The 22,024-nt window shown below is 38.2% G+C and overlaps 1 protein-coding gene across 2 annotated transcripts in view; it reads left to right on the top strand.

The window, feature by feature from the left end:
- The window catches only part of LOC127424434 (death-associated protein kinase 1-like), a 114,279-nt gene that overhangs the window by 40,484 nt on the left and 51,771 nt on the right, over positions 1 to 22,024 (top strand). For both annotated transcript variants that reach the window (XM_051669660.1, XM_051669667.1), the window contains exon 3: positions 21,314 to 21,535. In XM_051669660.1, coding sequence (XP_051525620.1) covers positions 21,314 to 21,535 — 222 coding nt within the window. The remainder of the gene's footprint in view (positions 1 to 21,313; positions 21,536 to 22,024) is intronic.

Consider the following 22,024-nt stretch of genomic DNA (forward strand, 5'->3'; position numbering starts at 1 on the left):
TTCAAACATATTTCTCAACACAACTTTGGTAGTGTGAGTAGCAGGGTAAATTAAAGGGGGTTGCACACCGGATGTATTATTTAAATAATTCACTGAAGAAGAAAAAATCTTCAGCGCCACGTAGCATAACTCACAACTTTTCCATTAAATTCGACTCAAATCATTATCAAAGGGCAAAGATTATTTACTCTAGCCATCAGTGGATGATATATTGTGTACAGTATATGCATCTTTCATATAGCCTGCACAATGTATTTTCAGTTACAATTATGCCTTTTTGTAGTTTGACAGCTTGAATGAAACCTCTTCAAAGATGCATACAAAGAAAGTGCATAATAATTCTAATCGTTCAGGTTGCGCAGTTAAACCAGTTTAATACACTAACCTGCAAACTCATCAACGTCACTTTAATTCCTGAAAAAGTACAAAAACCTTTGCAAATTTTGTGTGTACGCATCCTGTGCAAGGAGCTCTAAAATTCCCGTCCTGTGTTGTGATACCTGTGCCTTGTGACCTGCTTCAGCAAATGATATATCACCCCCTTGTTGTCTCCCAATGCAGTTGGGCTTCTGATATATTACCATAACAAATTACTCAATATCTATGTGTGCAATATACAGTAGCTGTATTCTTTATGCTTTTAGAGTCTCACATTGTTAGCTTAGCAACTTGTAATGTCTATCGTGCCTTGTGCACTACGCGTAAGGAGCACTATTTGTGTAGTATGCATGAGTGACCGGTAAAGAGTTGCTAAGTCAGTTATTATTCAGTTATGAGGTTCCATTTCGTTTAGTATGCTGCCTTAAAAGATACCTAGTGTTGATGGTTTTAAGCTCACTGGCCTTCTATAATATTGGCAAACCACTAGCAGGCTTGTTATAGCTTTATTCCTTCATCATTTGTTACTTTCATGCTTTTTTTAAAGTTGATATTCGACTCCATCCTCAATCTATTCACGTTTGTGCAGCTTTTGTAATTCATTAAACACCAACCACCACAGCTATTTCCCATCATCAGAAGCACACAAAGTTAGACACCATCCCTTTATGATGGCTCAAAAAGGCACTAAAGTAGATGTTTGGCAGGAGCATTGCTCCTCAAAGACCTGCTGCCAGGAGGCATCATTTGTTTTTTTAAGTCTGGTGAAAGAACAGCTTGGACAAGAGACATGAGGAAGTAAGAGGAAATGAGGGTAACTAAAAGTGTGCCATATTCCCAGGTGTGTCTATTTTGCTAAAAAGTTCAAAAGTACATGGCTTTCAATAAAAGGAGAGAGAAAATGTATGGTAATTATCCTGCTATAGTACTCTCAGAATTCAGAATTGTTTATGGATCAGACCAGCTTCGATTATTTAGCACTCTAATCGCAGGGCTCTTTGGGTGTAATAATATAGGGCGTTGTTGAAAGCAATCTGGGGGCTGGTGTTGTGCTAACCAGTCAGGCACCCCACTGAACAGCCTGACGAGCCATTGGTAGACCAACACAAAAGCTGCTTTGTCATAAAGCTTGCAGGGGTCAAAACCCAGGCGACATGATTACACAGAATAGTTATTATCAGACGGAGGCAGAGGCCAATCTGAAATGTACACTAATGTTGTGAGTCTTGGAGAAGTGATTTTTTGCTCTTTGTTTTCACCCAAGTATAACTACATCCAGCAGTTTATATCAGCTTTACATTACAACTGACTTGATTATTACATAAGGTGAAAACTTACACATTGCAAATTAACACTTTTCAAATGTAATGTTGCAGTCATTAGTTTTGAATGGTGTAAAGGTGTTTTTGTATGGGTTGTTGCATCCCAGCCTGTTGGGTTTTTCCCCCTCACATATGTGGATGGAGGGCTTTTGAGACCGCTTTCATCTCACTGCTGCTATTCTAAGCCTGTGTGATGTTAGTCTGGCACCAGGTGAAAATGCATCTTGTTTCCTCAGTGTAAACATACTGTAAAACCAGGATGAGAGCAAACACATTCCCCGAGCCACCTGACAATGACTTGAGGTGAGACCATTGGGAGTGAAACTAGAGCTGGTGGAAACTGACAGCCCACTTTGCATCTTGAATTGGCTTGTGAAAGATTCTGTACTGTTGAGGTTCATTATCTTTTTCTTACCTGTAACCATAAGAGGTATCTCTTGTAATTTACATGGTTTTATTCCACATTCTGTTTACTGTTGAAGGTCTTTAGAGCAATATAGTACTCACCTGGGTCATATACAGTTGTATTATATCTATATGTGGTAGGTAGTCTAAATATAAGCAAGAATTGGTGTTTTTTTTTCTGCTTCATCGTTCTCCTTTGGCTTTTTTAATTTCCCGCTCAAATGAGCAAGCTAGCATGCAAAATTGGTAGGTGTCCTTTGTAATCGGTATTGTCTACGCTCTACAAGTGTCTCATTTGACTTTAAAGCATGTTGTTCTGAGCCATAATCTGCAGTCATTCAATATCAAATGCATTTTATGCAGTTTTAGGTGTTATTACTAATGCACAGTTGCAATCACATTTCACTTGATTGAATTATGAAGCTGATTGCATTTTTTTTTTTTTTTTTTTTGGTCTTGGTGACCGTTTTTAAACAAGATAGGCAAATAGTTGTTGTTCCCAGAGTAAAGTGGCTCAGTCTAGTGTTTCCTCTTTGGCACAAGCTGAGGAATCAGCAGTCGGCAATTATGCTGAGGAAGGGGTTCAAAGATTGTGACATTTTCTCTGGTATTAAAGTGTGTTTATGAGCCCATCACTCTCATTTTGATTTGGATTAAAGCTGGATTGAGGCCAAAGATTAGAAGGCTGGTTATCTTCTGCCCTCCAGCTGTATTGACCTCCTGTTGTTTATCTGAGTCTGGTGTAAGAACAGCAGAAGGACGACTTTGTTGGTGTCTCATATTAAAACCCTTCCCAATGGGCTGATTTTAGATCAGTGTTAGTCTAAGACATCAGGCAGGTATGTCGGATTTAGCCAGGTGTGTAGGTTTAACACAGTAGAATGGCTGGACACTTTGGCTGCATCTGTAAACATAGGCAGCTGACTTGCTGCCTTATCAGTTAATGGCTAAACCAACAGTGTTTTTGAATGAATGGAACTCTTAAAGGGATAGTTCACCCAAAAATAAAAAATTCTTTCATCATTTACTCACCCTCATGCCATTACAGATGTGTATGACTTTCTTTCGTCTGCAGAACACAAACGAAGATTTTTAGATGAATATCTCAGCGGGGGGTCTGGGTAGCTCAGTGGTAAAAGACGCTGGCTACCACCCCTGGAATTCGCTAGTTCAAATCCCAGGGCATGCTGAGTGATTCCAGCCAGGTCTCCTAAGCAACCAAATTGGCCCAGTTGCTAGGGAGGGTAGAGTCACATGGGGTAACCTCCTCGTGGTTGCTATAATGTGGTTGCTATAATGTGGTTCGTTCTCGGTGGGGCGCGTGGTGAGTTGAGCGCAGATGCCAAGGTGGATGGCGTGAAGCCTCCACACGCGCTATGTCTCCGTGGCATCGCGCTCAACAAGCCACGTGATAAGATGCCCGGGTTGATGGTCTCAGATGCGGAGGCAACTGGGATTCGTCCTCCGCCCGGATTGAGGCGAATCACTACGCGACCTCGAGGACTTAAAAAGCACACTGGGAATTGGGCATTCCAAATTGGGTAAAAAAAAAAAAAAAAAAAAAAAAAGGAAGAATATCTCAGCTCTTTTGGTCCATACAATGCAAGTGAATGGTGACCAGACCTTTTGAAGCTCCAAAAATCACATAAAGGCCCCATAAAAGTAATCCATATGACTCCAGTGGTTAAATCCATATCTTCAGAAGCGATATGATGGTGTGGGTGAGAAACAGATCAATATTTAAGTCCTTGTTTACTATAAATCTCCACTTTCACGTTGTGAAAGTGGAGATTTATGGTAAAAAAAAAAAAAAAAAAAAAAGACTTAAATATTTTACTTTTTCTCACCCACACTAATCATATCACTTGTGAAGATATGGATTTAACCATAGAACCCAGCATTTGATTGTGTTTGATAATGTTAGCAATTGCCTTTTTTTATAGACAATGTACCCTTTCATAATCATAATAAAACTTTATGTATGATCTCTCAGACGTTTGTTTTTCCAGAATGTACATAATCACCTCTATAAAGCACAACTAGTAGACATATGACAATTTATAATCTGTAGGATTCTCTGTTACCAAAGAGAGGCATCATAACATCAATCAGTAACTTAACATATACTGTACAAGAACAAACTAAAATAAATACATAATCACATAAAACATCAAATAGATACAAAAGAAAACCTCGCTCATTGAGCAATATTGTTAATACAATCATTCCAAAATATATGAGTGGGATTTATGACTTTAGTCTGGTTTAGAAATTAAGCAATCATATGTTCATAATTATATATAATTTATTAGAAATTAATATCTTGCTAACATATCATAACCTTGGAATAGGCAGGAGACATCTGTGTGTATCTCAGTGGATGGAACTCAGTGGAAATGCTGCATAATAGCTGTGCAGTACAACAAAGGTGCTCTGAATCCTAATGGCAACCTGGACTGATGCTCGGCTTCACACAAGAGAGAGAGGGTCATTTAGAAAAAATGCATCAAATGGAAGAAAACACAAAACATTCAATAGGAAAACCAAGCAAGTAGGAAGCCCTGAAGATAGTGGCATTTGATCAAGCCCCCTGTTCATTATTTCTTCCATGTTCATTGCATCTTGGCTGTCATTTAGGTGATTTTGCCATGGCACCAGGTCAGGCTGAAGCTAGGTATTTTGACTGTGACATTCAGATCCTGCTTGAAGAAAGAGTCAAGGTAAAGTGTGCTCATGCATCAGGAATCTGTATTCAGAGCACACTAACCTACTTAAATATTCATTTAGAGCAGTGCCGGTCGGTTAGGACTGTCTGTGTTTGTTACACTAATGGGACTGAGTGCACCTGGGCATTTTGTTTTCATTAGGAAGCAACCACTAAATGAAGGATCTCTCTTTTTACAGTTACTTTCCTTCCATCCATTGTAATATTCATTCTCTTGTGCTTTCTCTTTTCTTAACCCATCATGACACAATAAAGGCTTTCCGTCTGACAGGAACACCTCTGATCTTATTTGCGTACCTTGTAAATCTTCTTTTCTCACACAACGGAACTAGAGTTTGCAGTTTCATCAGAGCCAAAAACTGCACCTTTGTTTAGAAAGCACACAATTATCCATAACTGGGTATTCAGAAGATAGCAGGCTACATAAAAGTCTGGAGCACCTGCAAACAAAGTAGTCCCCTGTGGGAGTACACCCCTGTGCTGGGGAGACATTGGATCATGCAGTACAGCAAAATGATCAGGCTGACAGTAGTTTTTTTCTTCTCCTGAGCAAATCAGAAATTGTTGACCCAAACTGCAAAAAAAAGGCATTTTTAAATCAGTATTTTTGTGTTTTCCTGTAAAAATGTCTAAATATCCTAAACCTTTTTATGAGAAGGGTTTAAATTCCCCTGCAGTGCCCCCTAGAGTGAGTTTTTTTTTTTTTTTTTGCATGTGACACTGCACAGCCGGCAGAGGTGGCAGAGTGTAGACGAGTATTTTTTGTCATTTTATTAAAATTTTTGATTTCTTGTCATAAAAAAAATACTGTATATAATATAGTAAACGTGAACAAATGGGTTATTTCTGCTGTACTGTTTTTGTATTTAATATCAGCAGTCCAGTCTGCCTATGCACTGTTTGACATATCAGATGTGTGTGTGTGTGTGTGTGCGTGTGTGTGTGACAAGTGCTAATGTAAACAGACATGGCTGCCTGCATGGATAATTGCGCTTGATCAGCATCTGTGAGTATACGAGTTTTAAACTGTTATCGTGGTGCTTTTGTGATAGTTTGGCTGTCTGATACAAATGTATTATATGCCTGAAAAGACTGTTTGAGTTGCTGTTTTTGTGAATGAAAACCGCATCTGCACCTAAGCAGATGAAGCTGTGGGCATGGGAAGATTGCGTTTAGATATGATGGCTGTGCATATACAAGCTATGAACTGTTATTGTGGTACTTTGGTGGCAATTTGACTGTTTGTTACATGAAATAAACATATTATGTGCTTGAAAATACTCTGAGTATCTCTTTGTTTGACGAATGACAACCACTACTAATGTAAACAAACGTGGCAGCACGCATCGGAGGAAGATCGCGTTTGATGTATTGACTGCATATAAGAGCTGCAAACTTTTTATCATGGTACTTTGGTGATGAGTTGGATGTATGTATATAAAATAAACTGTGGTTTAAAAAACTGTTTGAGCGAATGTAAATAACAGACCTGACACTTGACCAGCGCGGACTGTGTCGGCACAAAAGCCGATTTGAATCCGGCAGCTTGTAACGTAACTGGCTGCTGCAGAAACACATACACTATATTGCCAAAAGTATTCGCTCATCTGCCTTTAGACGCATATGAACTTAAGTGACATCCCATTCTTAATCCATAGGGTTTAATATGATGTCGGCCCACCCTTTGCAGCTATAACAGCTTCAACTCTTCTGGGAAGGCTTTCCACAAGGTTTAGGAGTGTGTTTATGGGAATTTGTGACCATTCTTCCAGAAGCGCATTTGGGAGGTCAGACACTGATGTTGGACGAGAAGGCCTGGCTCGCAGTCTTCGCTCTAATTCATCCCAAAGGTGCTCTATCGGGTTGAGGTCAGGACTCTGTGCAGGCCAGTCAAGTTCTTCCACACCAAACTCGCTCATCCATGTCTTTATGGACCTTGCTTTGTGCACTGGTGCGCAGTCATGTTGGAACAGGAAGGGGCCATCCCCAAACTGTTCCCACAAATTTGGGAGCATGGAATTGTCCAAAATCTCTTGGTATGCTGAAGCATTCAGAGTTCCTTTCACTGGAACTAAGGGGCCAAGCCCAGCTCCTGAAAAACAACCCCACACCATAATCCCCCCTCCACCAAACTTCACAGTTGGCACAATGCAGTCAGACAAGTACCGTTCTCCTGGCAACCGCCAAACCTAGACTTCGTCCATCAGATTGCCAGATGGAGAAGCGTGATTCGTCACTCCAGAGAACGCGTCTCCACTGCTCTAGAGTCCAGTGGCGGCGTGCTTTACACCACTGCAGCTGCTCGGCCATGGAAACCCATTCCATGAAGCTTTCTACGCACTGTTCTTGAGCTAATCTGAAGGCCACATGAACTTTGGAGGTCTGTAGCGATTGACTCTGCAGAAAGTTGGCGACCTCTGCGCACTATGCGCCTCAGCATACTCTGTCATTTTACGTGGCCTACCACTTCATGGCTGAATTGCTGTCATTCCCAATCGCTTCCACTTTGTTATAATACCACTGACAGTTGACTGTGGAATATTTAGTAGCGAGGAAATTTCACGACTGGACTTGTTGCACAGGTGGCATCCTATCACAGTACCACGCTGGAATTCACTGAGCTCCTGAGAGCGGCCCATTCTTTCACAAATGTTTGTAGAAGCAGTCTGCATGCCTAGGTGCTTCATTTTATACACCTGTGGCCATGGAAGTGATTGGAACGCCTGAATTCAATTATTTGGATGGGTGAGCGAATACTTTTGGCAATATAGTGTATGTGTGATGCTACTCTGTAGGGCCCAGTTATTAAGCATTACATATGTGTGACGGTACGTATGAAAGAGTTAAAACAAGATACATGTACTTGAGAAGCAAAGTGATGGCATTAAGTTTATTATTCTTACCCCTTTGGCAAATTGTTTTTTCTTGTTGGAAGCAGAAACCTTACTAAAAGTTACTCATGTAGAGATGTGTAACTTCTGCACCACTAGTGGCACCAACAATAATGACTGCTTTCAAACAGGTTTCCTGAAAACTACCCACCTTCTGTCAATGGTTGGCCAAACAGATAGTCCCATCTCAAACTTTCGACATTGGTGAAGACAATCAATATATTTACATGTGCATTTATATTCGAGCTACAGCAGGTTTTGTTTTTTTTGTTGGTTTTTTTTTAGCAATCGAGCTGCAGCCTTCATCAGTCCTGTCAAAGGATACATGACACAATATACATGACACGCGAAACGTGAATCCGGCTGCACTACTGTTGTAGCACAGTGGATAGTCACAGTCCGCCGGCCTATTAATATCGTGGAGGATGAGAATTTAAGAGATTTAATGTCTGTTGCAATGAATATGCAACCTATGCATTATTGTTGCATATTGTTTTGTTTTCTTTCTTTCTAGGAACTAAAATCTTTCTATAGAGGAACAAAATTGTGACAGGAAAAGAAGTATATATAAAGTCAAATTTCAGCACTTTCAAAATCTGTGATTAATCATGATTAACTATGAAAAATGATGCTAGTAATCGTAATAAAATATGTTAATTGACCGACAGCACTACAAATAATGCAATAAATAATCCAAAATAAATCAGATTAGATAACCTAAAAAGTGTAATCTAAAAGTCTACATTACTTTATTACAATTTAAGTCATGTAATTTGTAATCCGTAGCAGATTACATTTTAGAAGTAACCTACCCAACACTGGAAATGAGAAAGTGTTAGTGCCTGTTGACACTTGCCCATTTCATGCGTTTTCACTGAACGGGGTAGCTATCCGATCATGAAAAGACCAGGTGTAAATGCCCTCCGAAATGCATTCGAGACAGATTGCAAACCGATTGCTCAAACCACTTCAGGAGGTTGTCTGAGATGCATTATAGACGAAACTGGTCAAGTCTAAATGAGCCTGGCTGTTCAAGTCACATATGTAAACTTTACCCTGCCCAAACAGTGCTACGTCAGCTGTCAGCTGCTGTCACCAAATATTTGCATAGGGTTTGCGTCGCACAGTAAATAATAACACAGAAAGTGACGAGTGCATGTTGTAGGAGAGACAGAAAATTTTTTATTTGATGCAGATCGCTGATGAAACTGAATTTAAACACTGACATGAGTGCAGCTGATGCGCATGACGTGTCTTATCTACAACAGACAGTGCGGCCAAACACAGACGCATGCGCTGGGCAAATTCACTTGGAATCAAATAATAAAGCACATCTTTTAAATTCACTTCCTGGAATTAATTAGCATTATCACAGAAGTGAACTCTGTTTTTGCATATAGCACGGGAATCAAAGATCAGATTTACATCCGATTGGCAAAAACACACTGATGTGGCTAAGTGTAAATAGAATGAGCTTTTTCAGTTGGATAAGATAAGATCCAATCAGTAAAAATACATGAAGTGGCCAAGTTTAAATAGGCCCTTAGAGTAAGAAAAAGAAGCTTAATTCAAGATTGAAAACAATTCTTAATATCTTATGCAATTCTCCTCCTCAAGTAAGTTTATCTTGTTTTGAAGTTTAGAAATTTTCCCAGGAAAACAAGACAAAAACTATTTTATGAAATTATTATTATTATTATTATTATTATTATTATTATTATTATTATTATTATGCAGTGAAGCCTTTGAAAATCCATGTGCTTCTCAGCATGAATGGGGATTGGACTTTATATATTCCTGCCAATATTATTCTGCAATGAGTGCTGGATTAGTGACTCTTTGTGATCTTCGTAATAAAGAGTTGCAGGGGATGGGTGCCATAAACCCATAAATATCATGCATCCTGTGCCATTGAATCAGAACACACACACATTCTACAAATGTGTTTTTCCTGATCAGCATTCCCACCCATTGGTGTTGTGTAATGCAAATCTCTCTCTTGGTTTTCCTTACCTTAAAGATCTTTTCAGGCAGGCCTGGACTGCAATAGGTACAACAGAAAACAGGACGCAAAAGGGAAACAGAGGCTGTTCTCATCCCTCCCTCCAACCCTCCTCCACAACCTGGCTCAAGTTTCACTGCAAAAGTTAGAAGCCTCTTTCCAAAGAAGTAACAAGAGATCAACATGTTGCTTTGCAATGGTGTGTCTGGGAGTGAACACTTAGTTTGCTGTCCTTCTTTGTTTACATAAAACATTTTATGTGTTCTTTTAGTGAAAACATGCTAATTAAGTCATTTATTGGGTATTTTGCTTCATTGAATTTTTGTGGGAGTGTAACTTGGGGTTAAAGCATGTGGAGTTTCTTTTTGGATTCTGTGGGAATAATTAGAGAGTAGATTTATTTTATTTCTTTACTACATGGGCTGTTTTTATTTAGGCATGGAACATTAGGGAAATAAGCTTGGTAAGCAAGAGATGAAAATAATACAGTTGTATTAGTGAGTTAACTGTAGTGAGTTAAACTCAAAATTGTCATTGCACTTAACCATAGGTTATTAAACGCCTTTTTTAATCTGGGGTTAAGCAATGTTTTATACTTAACCAAAAAGGAGGTAAGCGCCGCTTTTAAATCCAGGTTGTGAAGACCTGATCCATAGCAGCTGAAATGTGTTACAGTGTAATCCAAAGATGTTCCTAATCTTTTATTGTCAAAAACATATTTTGACTATTACGTATTTTAAAAGTTGAAACATATAATTGGATGAAAAAACTTAAACTATGAGTGGTGCTTGTCCATGCAAAAGTTGGTACCAGAGTTTGCAGGCGGATCAGAGCGGCATGATTTTGCCTGGAGTGAGACCATAATGCAGCAAGAATTCATCATGTTTTAAGCAGTGTAAAACACTATTGGCATGAAAGAAAGATGGAATTTGTGATGGCAAAAATACAAATGTCTTTTTAAATTAATGATTGCGAAAGAGAACGCGAGTGAGGTGATTGCCACGACCAAAGGTTTGCTGTGGAAGTTTAAAAGATATGTTTAAAAAAAAAACGATAATATCCTTTCACATGTGGAAAGAAAACCTAAAGGTCAGTAATACATAGGCTATCTCTCTCTCATTCCTAATAAATATTTTGAATAATCATATCATCATTCTAATCTAATGCAATGCCATCTCAACTTTATTATGTCCTGCATGAACTGTTAATGACCTAAAACACCAACTGAACTTGTCAGTTTGTTAATATTGCATAGTTTAACTTTATTTGATTGCCATATAAAATTTATTTAAGTGCCGTCATTTATGCAATTTACATGTGCAGATGAAGAAGCTCAGCAAACGCAAGCTGAGGTAGAGAGGGTTAGATTTATAATATTTAAAATATGTAAAAGATAATATTTAAAAGCTAGCATTTCTGAAAGTGTACTTGGCATGGGATGTATTTTTGTTTAGTCTTTTCTTTTCTTGGTTAAAAAAAAGTATTGAACATTTTGAAAATGTAATTCAACCAACCTTTTTTCCATTTACAGATTTATAGGGAAAGGTTAATTTATAAATAATAAATAAAGGGTAATAATAATAATACATAGGCCTAATATATACAGTTGAAGTCAGAAGTTTATATGCACCTTAGTCAAATACATTTAAACTCAGTTTTTCACAATTCCTGACATTTAATTGTAGAAAACATTCCCTGTCTTAGGTCAGTTAGGATCACTATTTTATGTGAAATGTCAGAATAATAGTAGAGAGAATGATTTATTTCAGCTGTTATTTCTTTCATCACATTCCCAGTGGGTCAGAAGTTTACATAGACTTTGTTAGTATTTGGTAGCATTGCGTTTAAATTTTTTAACTTGCTTAATGTTTTTGGTAGCCTTCCACAAGCTTCTCACAATAATTTGCTGGAATTTTGGCCCATTCCTACAGACAGAACAGTCAGGTTTGTTGGCCTCCTTGCTCACACACGCTTTTTCAGTTCTGCCCACAAATTTTCTATCGGATTGAGGTCAGGGCTTTGTGATGGCCACTCCAATACCTTGACTTTGTAGTCCTTAAGCCATTTTGTCACAACTTTGGAGGTATGCTTGGGGTCATTGTCCATTTGGAAGACCCATTTGTGACCAAGTCTTAACTTCCTGGCTGATGTCTTGAGATGTTGTCTGTGAATGTTTAAGGCCTACCTTCAAACTCAGTGCCTCTTTGTTTGACATCATGGAAAATCAAAAGAAATCAGCCAAGACTTCAGAAAAAAATTGAGGAGCTCCACAAATCTGATTCATCCTTGGGAGCAATTTCTAAATGCCTGAAGGTACCATGTTCTTCTGTAAAAACTATAGTACCCAAGTATAAACACCATGGGACCTTGCAACCATCATGCTGCTCAGAAAGGAGATGCATTCTATCTCCTAGAAATTAACTTAGTTTTGGGCGAAAAGTGCAAATCAATCCCAGAACAACAGCAAAGGACCTTGTGAAGATGTTGGAGGAAACAGGTAAACAAGTATCTATATCCACAGTAAAACGAGTCCTATATCAACATAACCTGAAAGGCTGCTCAGTAAGGAAGAAGCCACTGCTCCAAAACTGCCATAAAAAACCCAGACTACAGTTTGCAAGTGCACATGGGGACAAAGATCTTACTTTTTGGAGAAATATCCTCTGGTCTAATGAAACAATAATTTAACTGTTTGGCCATAATGACCATTGTTATGTTTGGAGGAAAAAGGGTGAGGCTTGCAAGCCGAAGAACACCATCCCAACCGTGAAGCATGAGGGTGGCAGCATCATGTTGTGGGGGTGCTTTGCTGCAGGAGGGACTGGTGCACTTTACAAAACAGATGGCATCATTAGGAAGGAAAATTATGTGGATATATTGAAGCAACATCTCAAGACATCAGCCAGGAAGTGAAAGCTCGGTCTAAAATGGGTCTTCCAAATGGACAATGACCCCAAGCATACCTCCAAATTTGTGGCAAAATGGCTTAAGGACAACAAAGTCAAGGTATTGGACCTGCCATCACAAAGTCCTGATCTCAGTCCGATAGAAAATTTGTGGGCAGAACTGAAAAAGCATGTGCGAGCAAGGAGGCCTACAAACCTGACTCAGTTACACCAGTTCTGTCTGGAGGAATGGGCCAAAATTCCAGCAACTTATTGTGAGAAGCTTGTGGAAGGCTACCTAAAATGTTTGAACAAAGTTAAACAATTTAAAGGCAATGCTACCAAATACTAACAAAGTGTATGTAAACTTCTGACCCACTGGGAATGTGATGAAAGAAATAAAAGCTGAAATAAATAATTATCTCTACTATTATTCTGACATTTCACATTCTTAAAATAAAGTAGTGATCCTAACTGACCTAAGACAGGGAATGTTTTCTACGATTAAATGTCAGGAATTGTGAAAACTGAGTTTACATTTGGCTAAGGTGTATGTAAACTTCTGACTTTTGGCTGTATGTGTGTTTTATTGTCTTCCAGGTCAAAATCAGTGTGTGATTGTGTAAAGAATAATTAGTCTGAAGAATAAGTAATAGTACTAATAGCACACCTCTCCTCAAAAAAAAAAAAAAAAAAAAAAAAAAGGTGAGAACCTGCTAACAGAAAAAAATACATGCAGTGATATCAATATTTGCATACATCATCATTATATGAATACTCTTTCAGTATTTTCTGTCTTGCATGAGTGTCTCTGATCTAATTACATTACACCTGCTTCATCTGAGGTTGACATTATTTTCCTGTGTCTTGTTTACACTGCCCTTGACATCTACTATCTGTTTCATGATGAATAAAGAGATTGAATTGGGAACTGATCCAGAATTGCAGAGAGGTAGTATGCATGCACATTAAATTGTATGGAGAATCTCTAGTCTTATATATCAAAACCACTTTACCACAAATGTGTACAAATAATATTGGCTGTTCATAATGTGAATGTAACCTATTGTCTTTTATATTTATGATAATAAAACAGCCACCCATAAATCTAAAGAATGTGTTAACATGCAACATCATGCAAAATCAATCCTTCTTTGGGAACTGATTCCATTGCAGAAATGTACTATTCGCAGCCTGCCATGATTAATTTATTTCATGAGCAAAAGTGTCTAATAACAGTGGCGTTGCCGAGATAAAATTAGTATTCGGCTGGTCATGTGATCTCAACTTCTTAGCCCCCATAAGTGACCTGCTCCCTGTAAAATAAAATGCTTTAATTTGGCTACTAAGATGAGTGGTTTAATCTCATGTAAGGGAAAAACCATTTAAAAAGAGTACTATTAATTTCTTTATGATTTAAACCCTTTTAATGAGGAACAAAAATACTGCGTGCACAATTAATGAATCTGGAGATTGTTCTCGCACAACATTTTTTCCCGTTTTGTCTCTCAGACATAGAACTACAGCCATGGCCAAAAGTATTGGCAGTGACAAATTTTGTGTTTTGCAAAGTTTGCTGCTTCAATATTTTTAGATTATTTTTTCACATGTTTCTATGGTATACTGGAAAACAGTGATAAGCATTTCATAAGTTTTAAAGGCTTTTATTGGCAAAAACATTCAATATATGCAAAGAGTCAATATTTATAGTGTTGACCCTTGTTCTTCATAACCTCTGCAATTCACTCTGGCATGCTGGATATCAGCTTCTGGGCCAAATCCTGACTGATGGCGATCCATTCTTGCCTTATTAGTGCTCGGAGTTGATCACAATTTGTGGGCTTCTGCTTGTCCACTCGCCTTTTGAGGATTGACCACAGCTTCTCTATGGGATTAAGATCCGGGGAGTTGCCTGGCCACGGATCCAAAATTTCAATGTAATGATCTCCGAGCCACTTCATTATCACTCTTGCCTTGTGACATAGTGCTCCATCGTGCTGGAAAGTGCACAGATCATCACCAAATTGCTCCTGGAACGTTGGGAGAAGTTGCCGTTGCAGGACATTTTGATACCATTCGTTATTCATGGCAGTGTTGTGAGAGAGCCCACTCCCTTGGATGAAAAGCAACCCAACACATGGATGGTCTCAGGATGCTTCACTGTTGGCACGACACAGGAATCATGGTAGCGTTCAACTTTTCTTCTCCGGACAATCAATTTTCCAGATGTCCCAAACAGTCGGAAGGGGGCTTCAGAGAAAATAACTTTGCACCAGTCTTCTGTTGTCCAATCCTTGTGCTTCCTGCAGAATTTCAGTCTGTCCTTGATGTTTTTCTTGGAGAGAAGTGGCTTCTTTGCTGCCCTTCTTGACACCAGGCCGTTGTCCAAAAGTCTTTGCCTCACTGTGCGTGCAGATGCACTCACACCCTCCTGCTGCCAATATTGAGCAAGCTCACTGGTGGTGACATGATTCGGTAGCTGACTCCTCAAGAGGAGATGGTCCTGGCGCTTGCTGGACACTCTGGGACGTCCTGAAGCCTTCTTCGCTGCAGTTGAACCTCTCTCCTTGAAGTTCTTGATGATTCGGTTAATGGTTCTTTCAGGTGCAATATTCTTTGCAGGAATTTCCTTGCATGTGAGGCCATTTTGATGCAAAGCGATGATGGCTGCACATCATTTTTGGAGGTAACCATTGCTAACAAGAACATAATGATTGGAAGCACTTCTTCCCTCCTTTTATAGCGATCAGTCTGCTCTTATAATCCAATCAGAATGATAGAGTGATTTCACCTGACTAGTACTCGTTCACAATTTCCCAGGTGCTGCTGATATGATCAGTGAAATGATGTTAGCTGGTCATTTTGTGCCAGGGCCAAAAAACAGTGAAATTTGGGTTTTTGTGATAAAGTTCATTTTTTTTGGCCAATGAAGCTTTTTGCAATTATCTACAAACAATGTGAATCAACACCACAACAACTGAAGCAGCAAACTTTGCGAAACACAACATTTATGTCACTGCCAATACGTTTGGCCATGGATGTACACTTTGCCATTTCAGTTCAGTGCTCTGCAACAGATCTCTCTATCGTCACTTGCATCTGCATGCCGGTTGTATTCTCTGAATTTCTTAAAACTCTCTCTAGATCCTTTATCACTATGCTATAAGCAAATATTTAATAATTGAGGACCAGCTTTTTAATCTCCCTGTGATAGTGTCACTGGTCTGAATTTTATGTGCTTCTGCATTGTCCATATGTGATGCAAGTGCCACTGTGCCTGGTTCTAATCTTTAAGAATTTGGTAAACATTACCAGATATTTGACTCTGACACATAAAAGAAAAGGGCTTTTTCATACTTATCCTATACAGGATTATTCAGCCCTCTGAGAAGTAATGCCTTCTAGTGCACCATGTAAAACCATGCAGATAATACAAGGGGTTATGTGTAGTGGTCGACTGATATATCGCAGAGGGCGATAAATCGGCTGATATTCGGACTTTTGTAATTATTGGCATAGGCCGATAAAATATTCCCGTTTGGCCGATTTGTTTCTTGAGTGCACTGAGAATTGGCTGCAAACGAGACATGTAAATGACCAGTCATGGTTCATTTTGTTGTTACTTGCCATCGTGTTACTAAAATAATAGATGCAACACAGTCTCATGTAAATGGTCCACATATCAGAGCCGCGGCAGACGCGTTTGAGCTCATAATGTTAAAGTGCTCGCCTGTTTCATTCTCCCTCTCTCTCCTCAACAGTTCCCTGTAACTTTTAACTGTCTTGTCTAATGATAAAAAGGCAAATATCAATAAAACAAATATATACCGTCTGCAAATACATGCATATCTTGTTTAAACAGATGTAATAAACCAACCTCACACAACTTCAGCAGATCCAGCATCCTGTGGAACACTCATAAATCTTCCTCTGAAGCACGTATTCTATTAGTCTCTCCTCAACAGTTCCCTGTCACTTTTAACTGACTTGTCTAATGATAAAAAGGCAAATATCCATAAAACGTCTATCATATACCATCTGCAAATATGCGCATATCTCGTTTAAACGGATGTAATTCACGAACATCACGAAAATCCAGTGTTTTCTTCCTTCGAGAGCTCATCTAATATCTTTCTCTGAAGCATGTATTCTATCAGCCAGAATCAAAACTTCAAGATCAGGACCAAAAGTTCCTCTGATTCACAAATCTTGGCAAGCAGGCGATCCAGGTTGTGTATGATGCCCGCGTTGGATCCGCACGAGTGCATGAGTGCAACTTCAAGGTAAAAGCGCTTCACGTGCGCTATGAGTAAATGTCTTATTCACGGTGTACTGTATGCACAATTTGTTTGATTCTGTATTTTTTGATAAAATGCGATTGTTAATGTGCACATGCCATCCATGGTTGCTGGACTACTGTGTGTACTGTTATTTCCTTCTTCCTAATATATTAACAATTTCTTCATGTGCAAATAAATTACTAAAATTTGATGACTAAACAGAAATCAGAAGAAACTGCTATCTGCCATTTTAAATAAAATATATATTTTTTATATATATATTTTATATTATTATAAGTTAAAATTTTGTGTGAAATTGAGTAAATAAGAGTTTAATTTTTTTTTTTAGCAAATTTGTTTGTTATTTACTTTATTAAATTTTTGATATATCAGCATTGTATCAGCCTGTCGGCCACCCTGCTTACTGGATATCGGCATCAGCCATTAAAAAACCCATATCGGTCGATCACTGTCATGTGATGTGCTGTGAAAGCCGTGACCCTTCACCTTTAGCATTTCCCATGACTTGGGTTGTTTTGATGCTTATAGGCTGAAGGGCAAGGTTGAGTGACTGCAGTTAATGCTAACTACAGATTTCACATTGAGTGGTGTCTCAATTCCAGTTCCTTGTAAAGCAAAATTACACCATTCTTATCTTTCCACACAATGAAGGTGAATTTATAGATGTTGTATTTTACTGTATTTACAAACTTTAAATATTATTATAAAGCTAAAGTGTTGTCAAACAATTGCGATTAAGAATTGTCCTTTGGTTTATAATAGTAGTTTAAATTAATGTTGAAAATGTAATGATGATGCACACCACATTGAAATTCTGAGATTCTAATTTAAATCTGGAAATAAACAGCAAGTTTTAGGAATTGTTAGGGATAAAAATTAGAAATTGTTGTGTTGTTGTAAAATGAATATAAAATTAAGATATATAAATATTTGTAAATATGTGGACAAATATTTATTAAATATAAATAAAATGAGCATTCTCAAATCTTGCTGGGATAACATGAATCAACAGATTTTGCACAAAGTTGTGGAGTTCATGCAAGCTCGAGTGCATGCTGTCATTAAAGCAAAGAGAACTTACCAAATACAAAAAATTCTGAAAATGATGTAAACTTTTTACTCAAATTATTATGCTAATAATATAATTTGTACTGAAAAAATGCAAAATATCCATTTTCACTTGGGTCCTTATGTACAGTATAAAGCCTGCATACACACAATATGAGTCAAAAGATTGAACTGTCTTGTGTTTTTTTATTATTTTAAAGACAAAATGTGTATGCTTAAATTATTATTATAATTTTTTTTATTATAATTTTTTGTGTGTGTGCTTATGTATGAGGAAAAACAGCAAACAAGTTTATAGCAAATATGGGAACTCCTTTGTGTGAAGCATCTACCATCAAGCAAAATAGAACCGCAACATCAAATAGTTTAACTTTCTACTGTGAGACAAAGTACTGACCGACTTGCAGCACTCCAAAAATTAGATGGGTGCCATCTTCATAATATGGGCTTGTATCTTGTGCAAATCTCCCATAGTGCCCAGTCTTAAGAGTACTTTCTCTGGGCAAGCTCTTTAATGTCCATTGTGATTGGCGTGGCACTTCATCACCATGGGGCTTTAGATTTCGCTTCAGAAGAGCTCTGCCACACTGACATCTTGATATGCACATTTTGCCCATTTCCCTTTCAGAGCGGACAGAAATTGGAACTGCCGAGCTTGTATAAGAAAACAACAAGCTGTCTCTATTGTGGCCTGGTGGCTGGGCTATGCGTGATGTTGTATGCTGTGGACTGTTGTGCTCCACAGGCTGCTTTTTAGCTGACACAACCCCCTCCTTTCCCACTGCTCTGCCCCCAGCTCTGCTATGGAAACTGGCACAGCCAAAGACCCATGCCCTGCTCTCATTGAGAAGTGTTGCAGACAAAAATGTTTAGATATGCTTGAATGCCAAAAGCCATGCTGCCAGGACCATGAGGGCTGACTTTCTGACTTTCAAATCTTTATGATTCAGTACTTGAAATATGAAATGTGCCCAGACCTGAATGTGTAATTTTATTCATTTCATATTTTATACGAGAGAGTGAGAGAGAGAGAGCAAGAGAGAGAGAGATGTGCATTAAGCAATCTATCAGAACTTTTTTGGGAGAGGTGGTTATTCCTTAAATAGTTTATATCTGGTCATCTGGTTATCATCCATAAATAGGTTTAGTTCATCCAAAAAATACAATTTCTGTCATTTACCCACCCTTATGTCTTATGACTTTCTTCTGTGGAACACTAAAAGAGATGTTTTTTAGAATGTACTCATTGCCCTTTTCCACACAGTTACAATTAATTGGGACTGGAGCAAAATACATTTTTATTGTGTTATATAAAAAATAACACAAAAGAACCATAAAAAGTATCGTCAAAGTGTGTTATATTTTATAAAGTCTTAAATCTAGGTCTATTTTACACCCAAAGCTATCATATGACTTCAGAAGACATGGAATATTGCATACGAGTCTTCTGGATCAATTATATAATACTTTTATGGTGCTTTTGCGTTATTGTTTAAGCTTAAAGGCTCCAGACACCTTTCATTGTAACTGCATGGAAAAGAGGGACCAGTACATTCTTCAAAATTTCTCCTTTTATGTTCCATGGAAGAAAGTCACACAGGTTTGGAACAACATTAAGGTGAGTAAATGTTGACTGAATTAAAATTTATTGGGAAAATCAATCTTTCAGATTGCACAGCAAGTGTCTTTCGGTCCGCAGATAAAATGTGAATGTTCTGTCTCTCACTGCTGTGGGGCCTTATTGCTGTCTGGGTGACAAGAGGTGGAGGGAAGAATGGAGGCCCTGTGTCTTGTATTAGCATGACAAAGCGCCATCCCAAGGACCCCTTTCCCTTTCCAATGTTGTTTAGCTTGTTTCATTGCCTAAAGGCAATTGTCATTTCTGTGGAATGAATCCTCCCAACGGCTGTAAAACAGCCACATGTGGAGGAGCCAAACATTGCAGGACTGTGAAATTATGGGAAGTGAAGTATTATTTGGTTGTTGTTTACCTGAGAATTTTTTTCTCTCAGTATTAGGGATGCACCAGTATAAAAATATTTGGCCAATACCAGTTTTATCAAAAACTATAGGTCCATACCGATATTCTGCCACTTAGCTTATTTTGTCATCAGATCACTGTTTTATTTAGATGTATAAAGAGGTACACAACATTTGTTACTGTTCTAATAATAAAACATTTCCAATATATATAATTTCCTAAAGCACAGAACTGGTAATCAGAAGGTTGGATCCCCACAGCCACCACCATTGTGTCCTTAAGCAAGGCACTGACTTAACTCCACGTTGCTCTGGGGGGATTGTCCCTGTGATAAGTGCACTGTGGATACTTTGGATAAAAGAGTCTGCCAAATGCATAAATGTAAATGTAAATAAATGTAAGTGTTATGGGTCCTTGTTTGTGTACTGTACTGGTGTTTTGGTGTGATGCCTTGAATGCCATAGCATGGGAGTCATTGTTTTCCACCATGATAACATCAACCTAAGAAACCAGTACCAAAACAAAGTAACCACATTGTTTGTTTTTAATTTACTAATGTATTACACTACCCACAGAAATACTTTTATACAACTTCATTGAAAATGATGCAATGTTAATTACTCTCCCAGTTTGGTGTTAGTAATAAGATGTGATTGTGATGATCAGCCTGACTTGATCTTGGCGATAATTGGTGACCCTTGAACTTGGGTGACTGTTGGTGTCTGGCAGTGGTTCAGAACGCATGTCGTGACTTGCAGAGATTGAAACTGGAACATGTTGAAGGGGAATCCTGCCTGTTGGCAGTACGCTATAGAGGCACAAAACTGAATTCACAGATTAGACATTTTCTCTTTCAATGCCAGAGTTTTAACACATCCTGTTATTTTCTGGATATGCAAAATAGTTTTGTAGTGTATATATACTACAAACCTCTGCTTACTCTTCAGAAGACCTTTGTATCGAGAAAAAAAAAATAATAATTTTTTATTTTATAATAATAAGTTTGGCTATGATTATTGGAAATTGTCTATGAATTATGTATTATATTATATAATAAGCAGAGCTCCCACGACCATGAAAAACCTGGAAAAGTCAGGGAAATACCTTATTATTTTAGGTATGCGCTGTTCTAAAATATGTGATTGTCTGGAAATTGCTCTGTGTGTTAAATCTCTTATTATTTTGAAGTTCTTTATCCAGTGATCACGAACGGCTGGTAAAAAGTCAAGGAAATTCATTGGTCTGTACGGGAACTCTGAATAAATAATATAATTATGTTGATTAATGTGGAAGCTTCTTAGATGTTAGGTTGTTTATGCTTGAAAATGACCACAGTTTTCCCGCTTTTGTTTCAGTGGTCAGTTTGCTGTGGTGAAGAAATGCCGTAATAAGGGCACTGCTGTGGAGTATGCAGCCAAATTTATCAAAAAGAGGCGCAGCAAATCCAGTCGGCGAGGGGTCTCCAAAGAAGACATTGAAAGGGAGGTCAGCATATTGAAGGAAATCAAGCACCCCAATGTCATCACCCTGCACGATGTGTTTGAAAACAAGAACGAGGTCATTCTCATCTTGGAGCTGTGAGTCATTTTTCTTTCTATTCCCTTATCTCAACCGTGGAATCGTTAACAGTTTTCATTCCTCCTATTTACTGGTAGTTCATTAACAACTGCCTGCTTTATGATTTTGGAACTGGAAGCAGTTTTTGTTTACGTTCTATTTTGGGCCTTTTGCCACTTTTTATTGAGAGTACAGTACAGAGGAGACATGGGTTCCTGCAGTCAAGATAGTGTTATAGTGAATAGTGTTTGCTGGGCCATGGAATTGAAAAAAATCTGGAAAGTCTTAGAAAACTCATTGAAATTTCTATAGTGAATATACATTTTTCTATTTTTGCTCTGCTCTAAAATATTTAATCAGCTTGATATGCTCTTGTGTAGAGTAAAATGTACTCTCAAGCCATAGTGATGTCCGATTTGTTGAGTGAATCATTCTCTTTGAGTCGGTTCTTTTTAGTGAATCGGTCAAACCATTCTAAATTATTTATTTACAAATCGTTCTAAATTAAA

The sequence above is a fragment of the Myxocyprinus asiaticus genome, chromosome 3, assembly GCF_019703515.2.
Source record: "Myxocyprinus asiaticus isolate MX2 ecotype Aquarium Trade chromosome 3, UBuf_Myxa_2, whole genome shotgun sequence".
Classification (NCBI taxonomy): Eukaryota; Metazoa; Chordata; class Actinopteri; order Cypriniformes; family Catostomidae; genus Myxocyprinus; species Myxocyprinus asiaticus.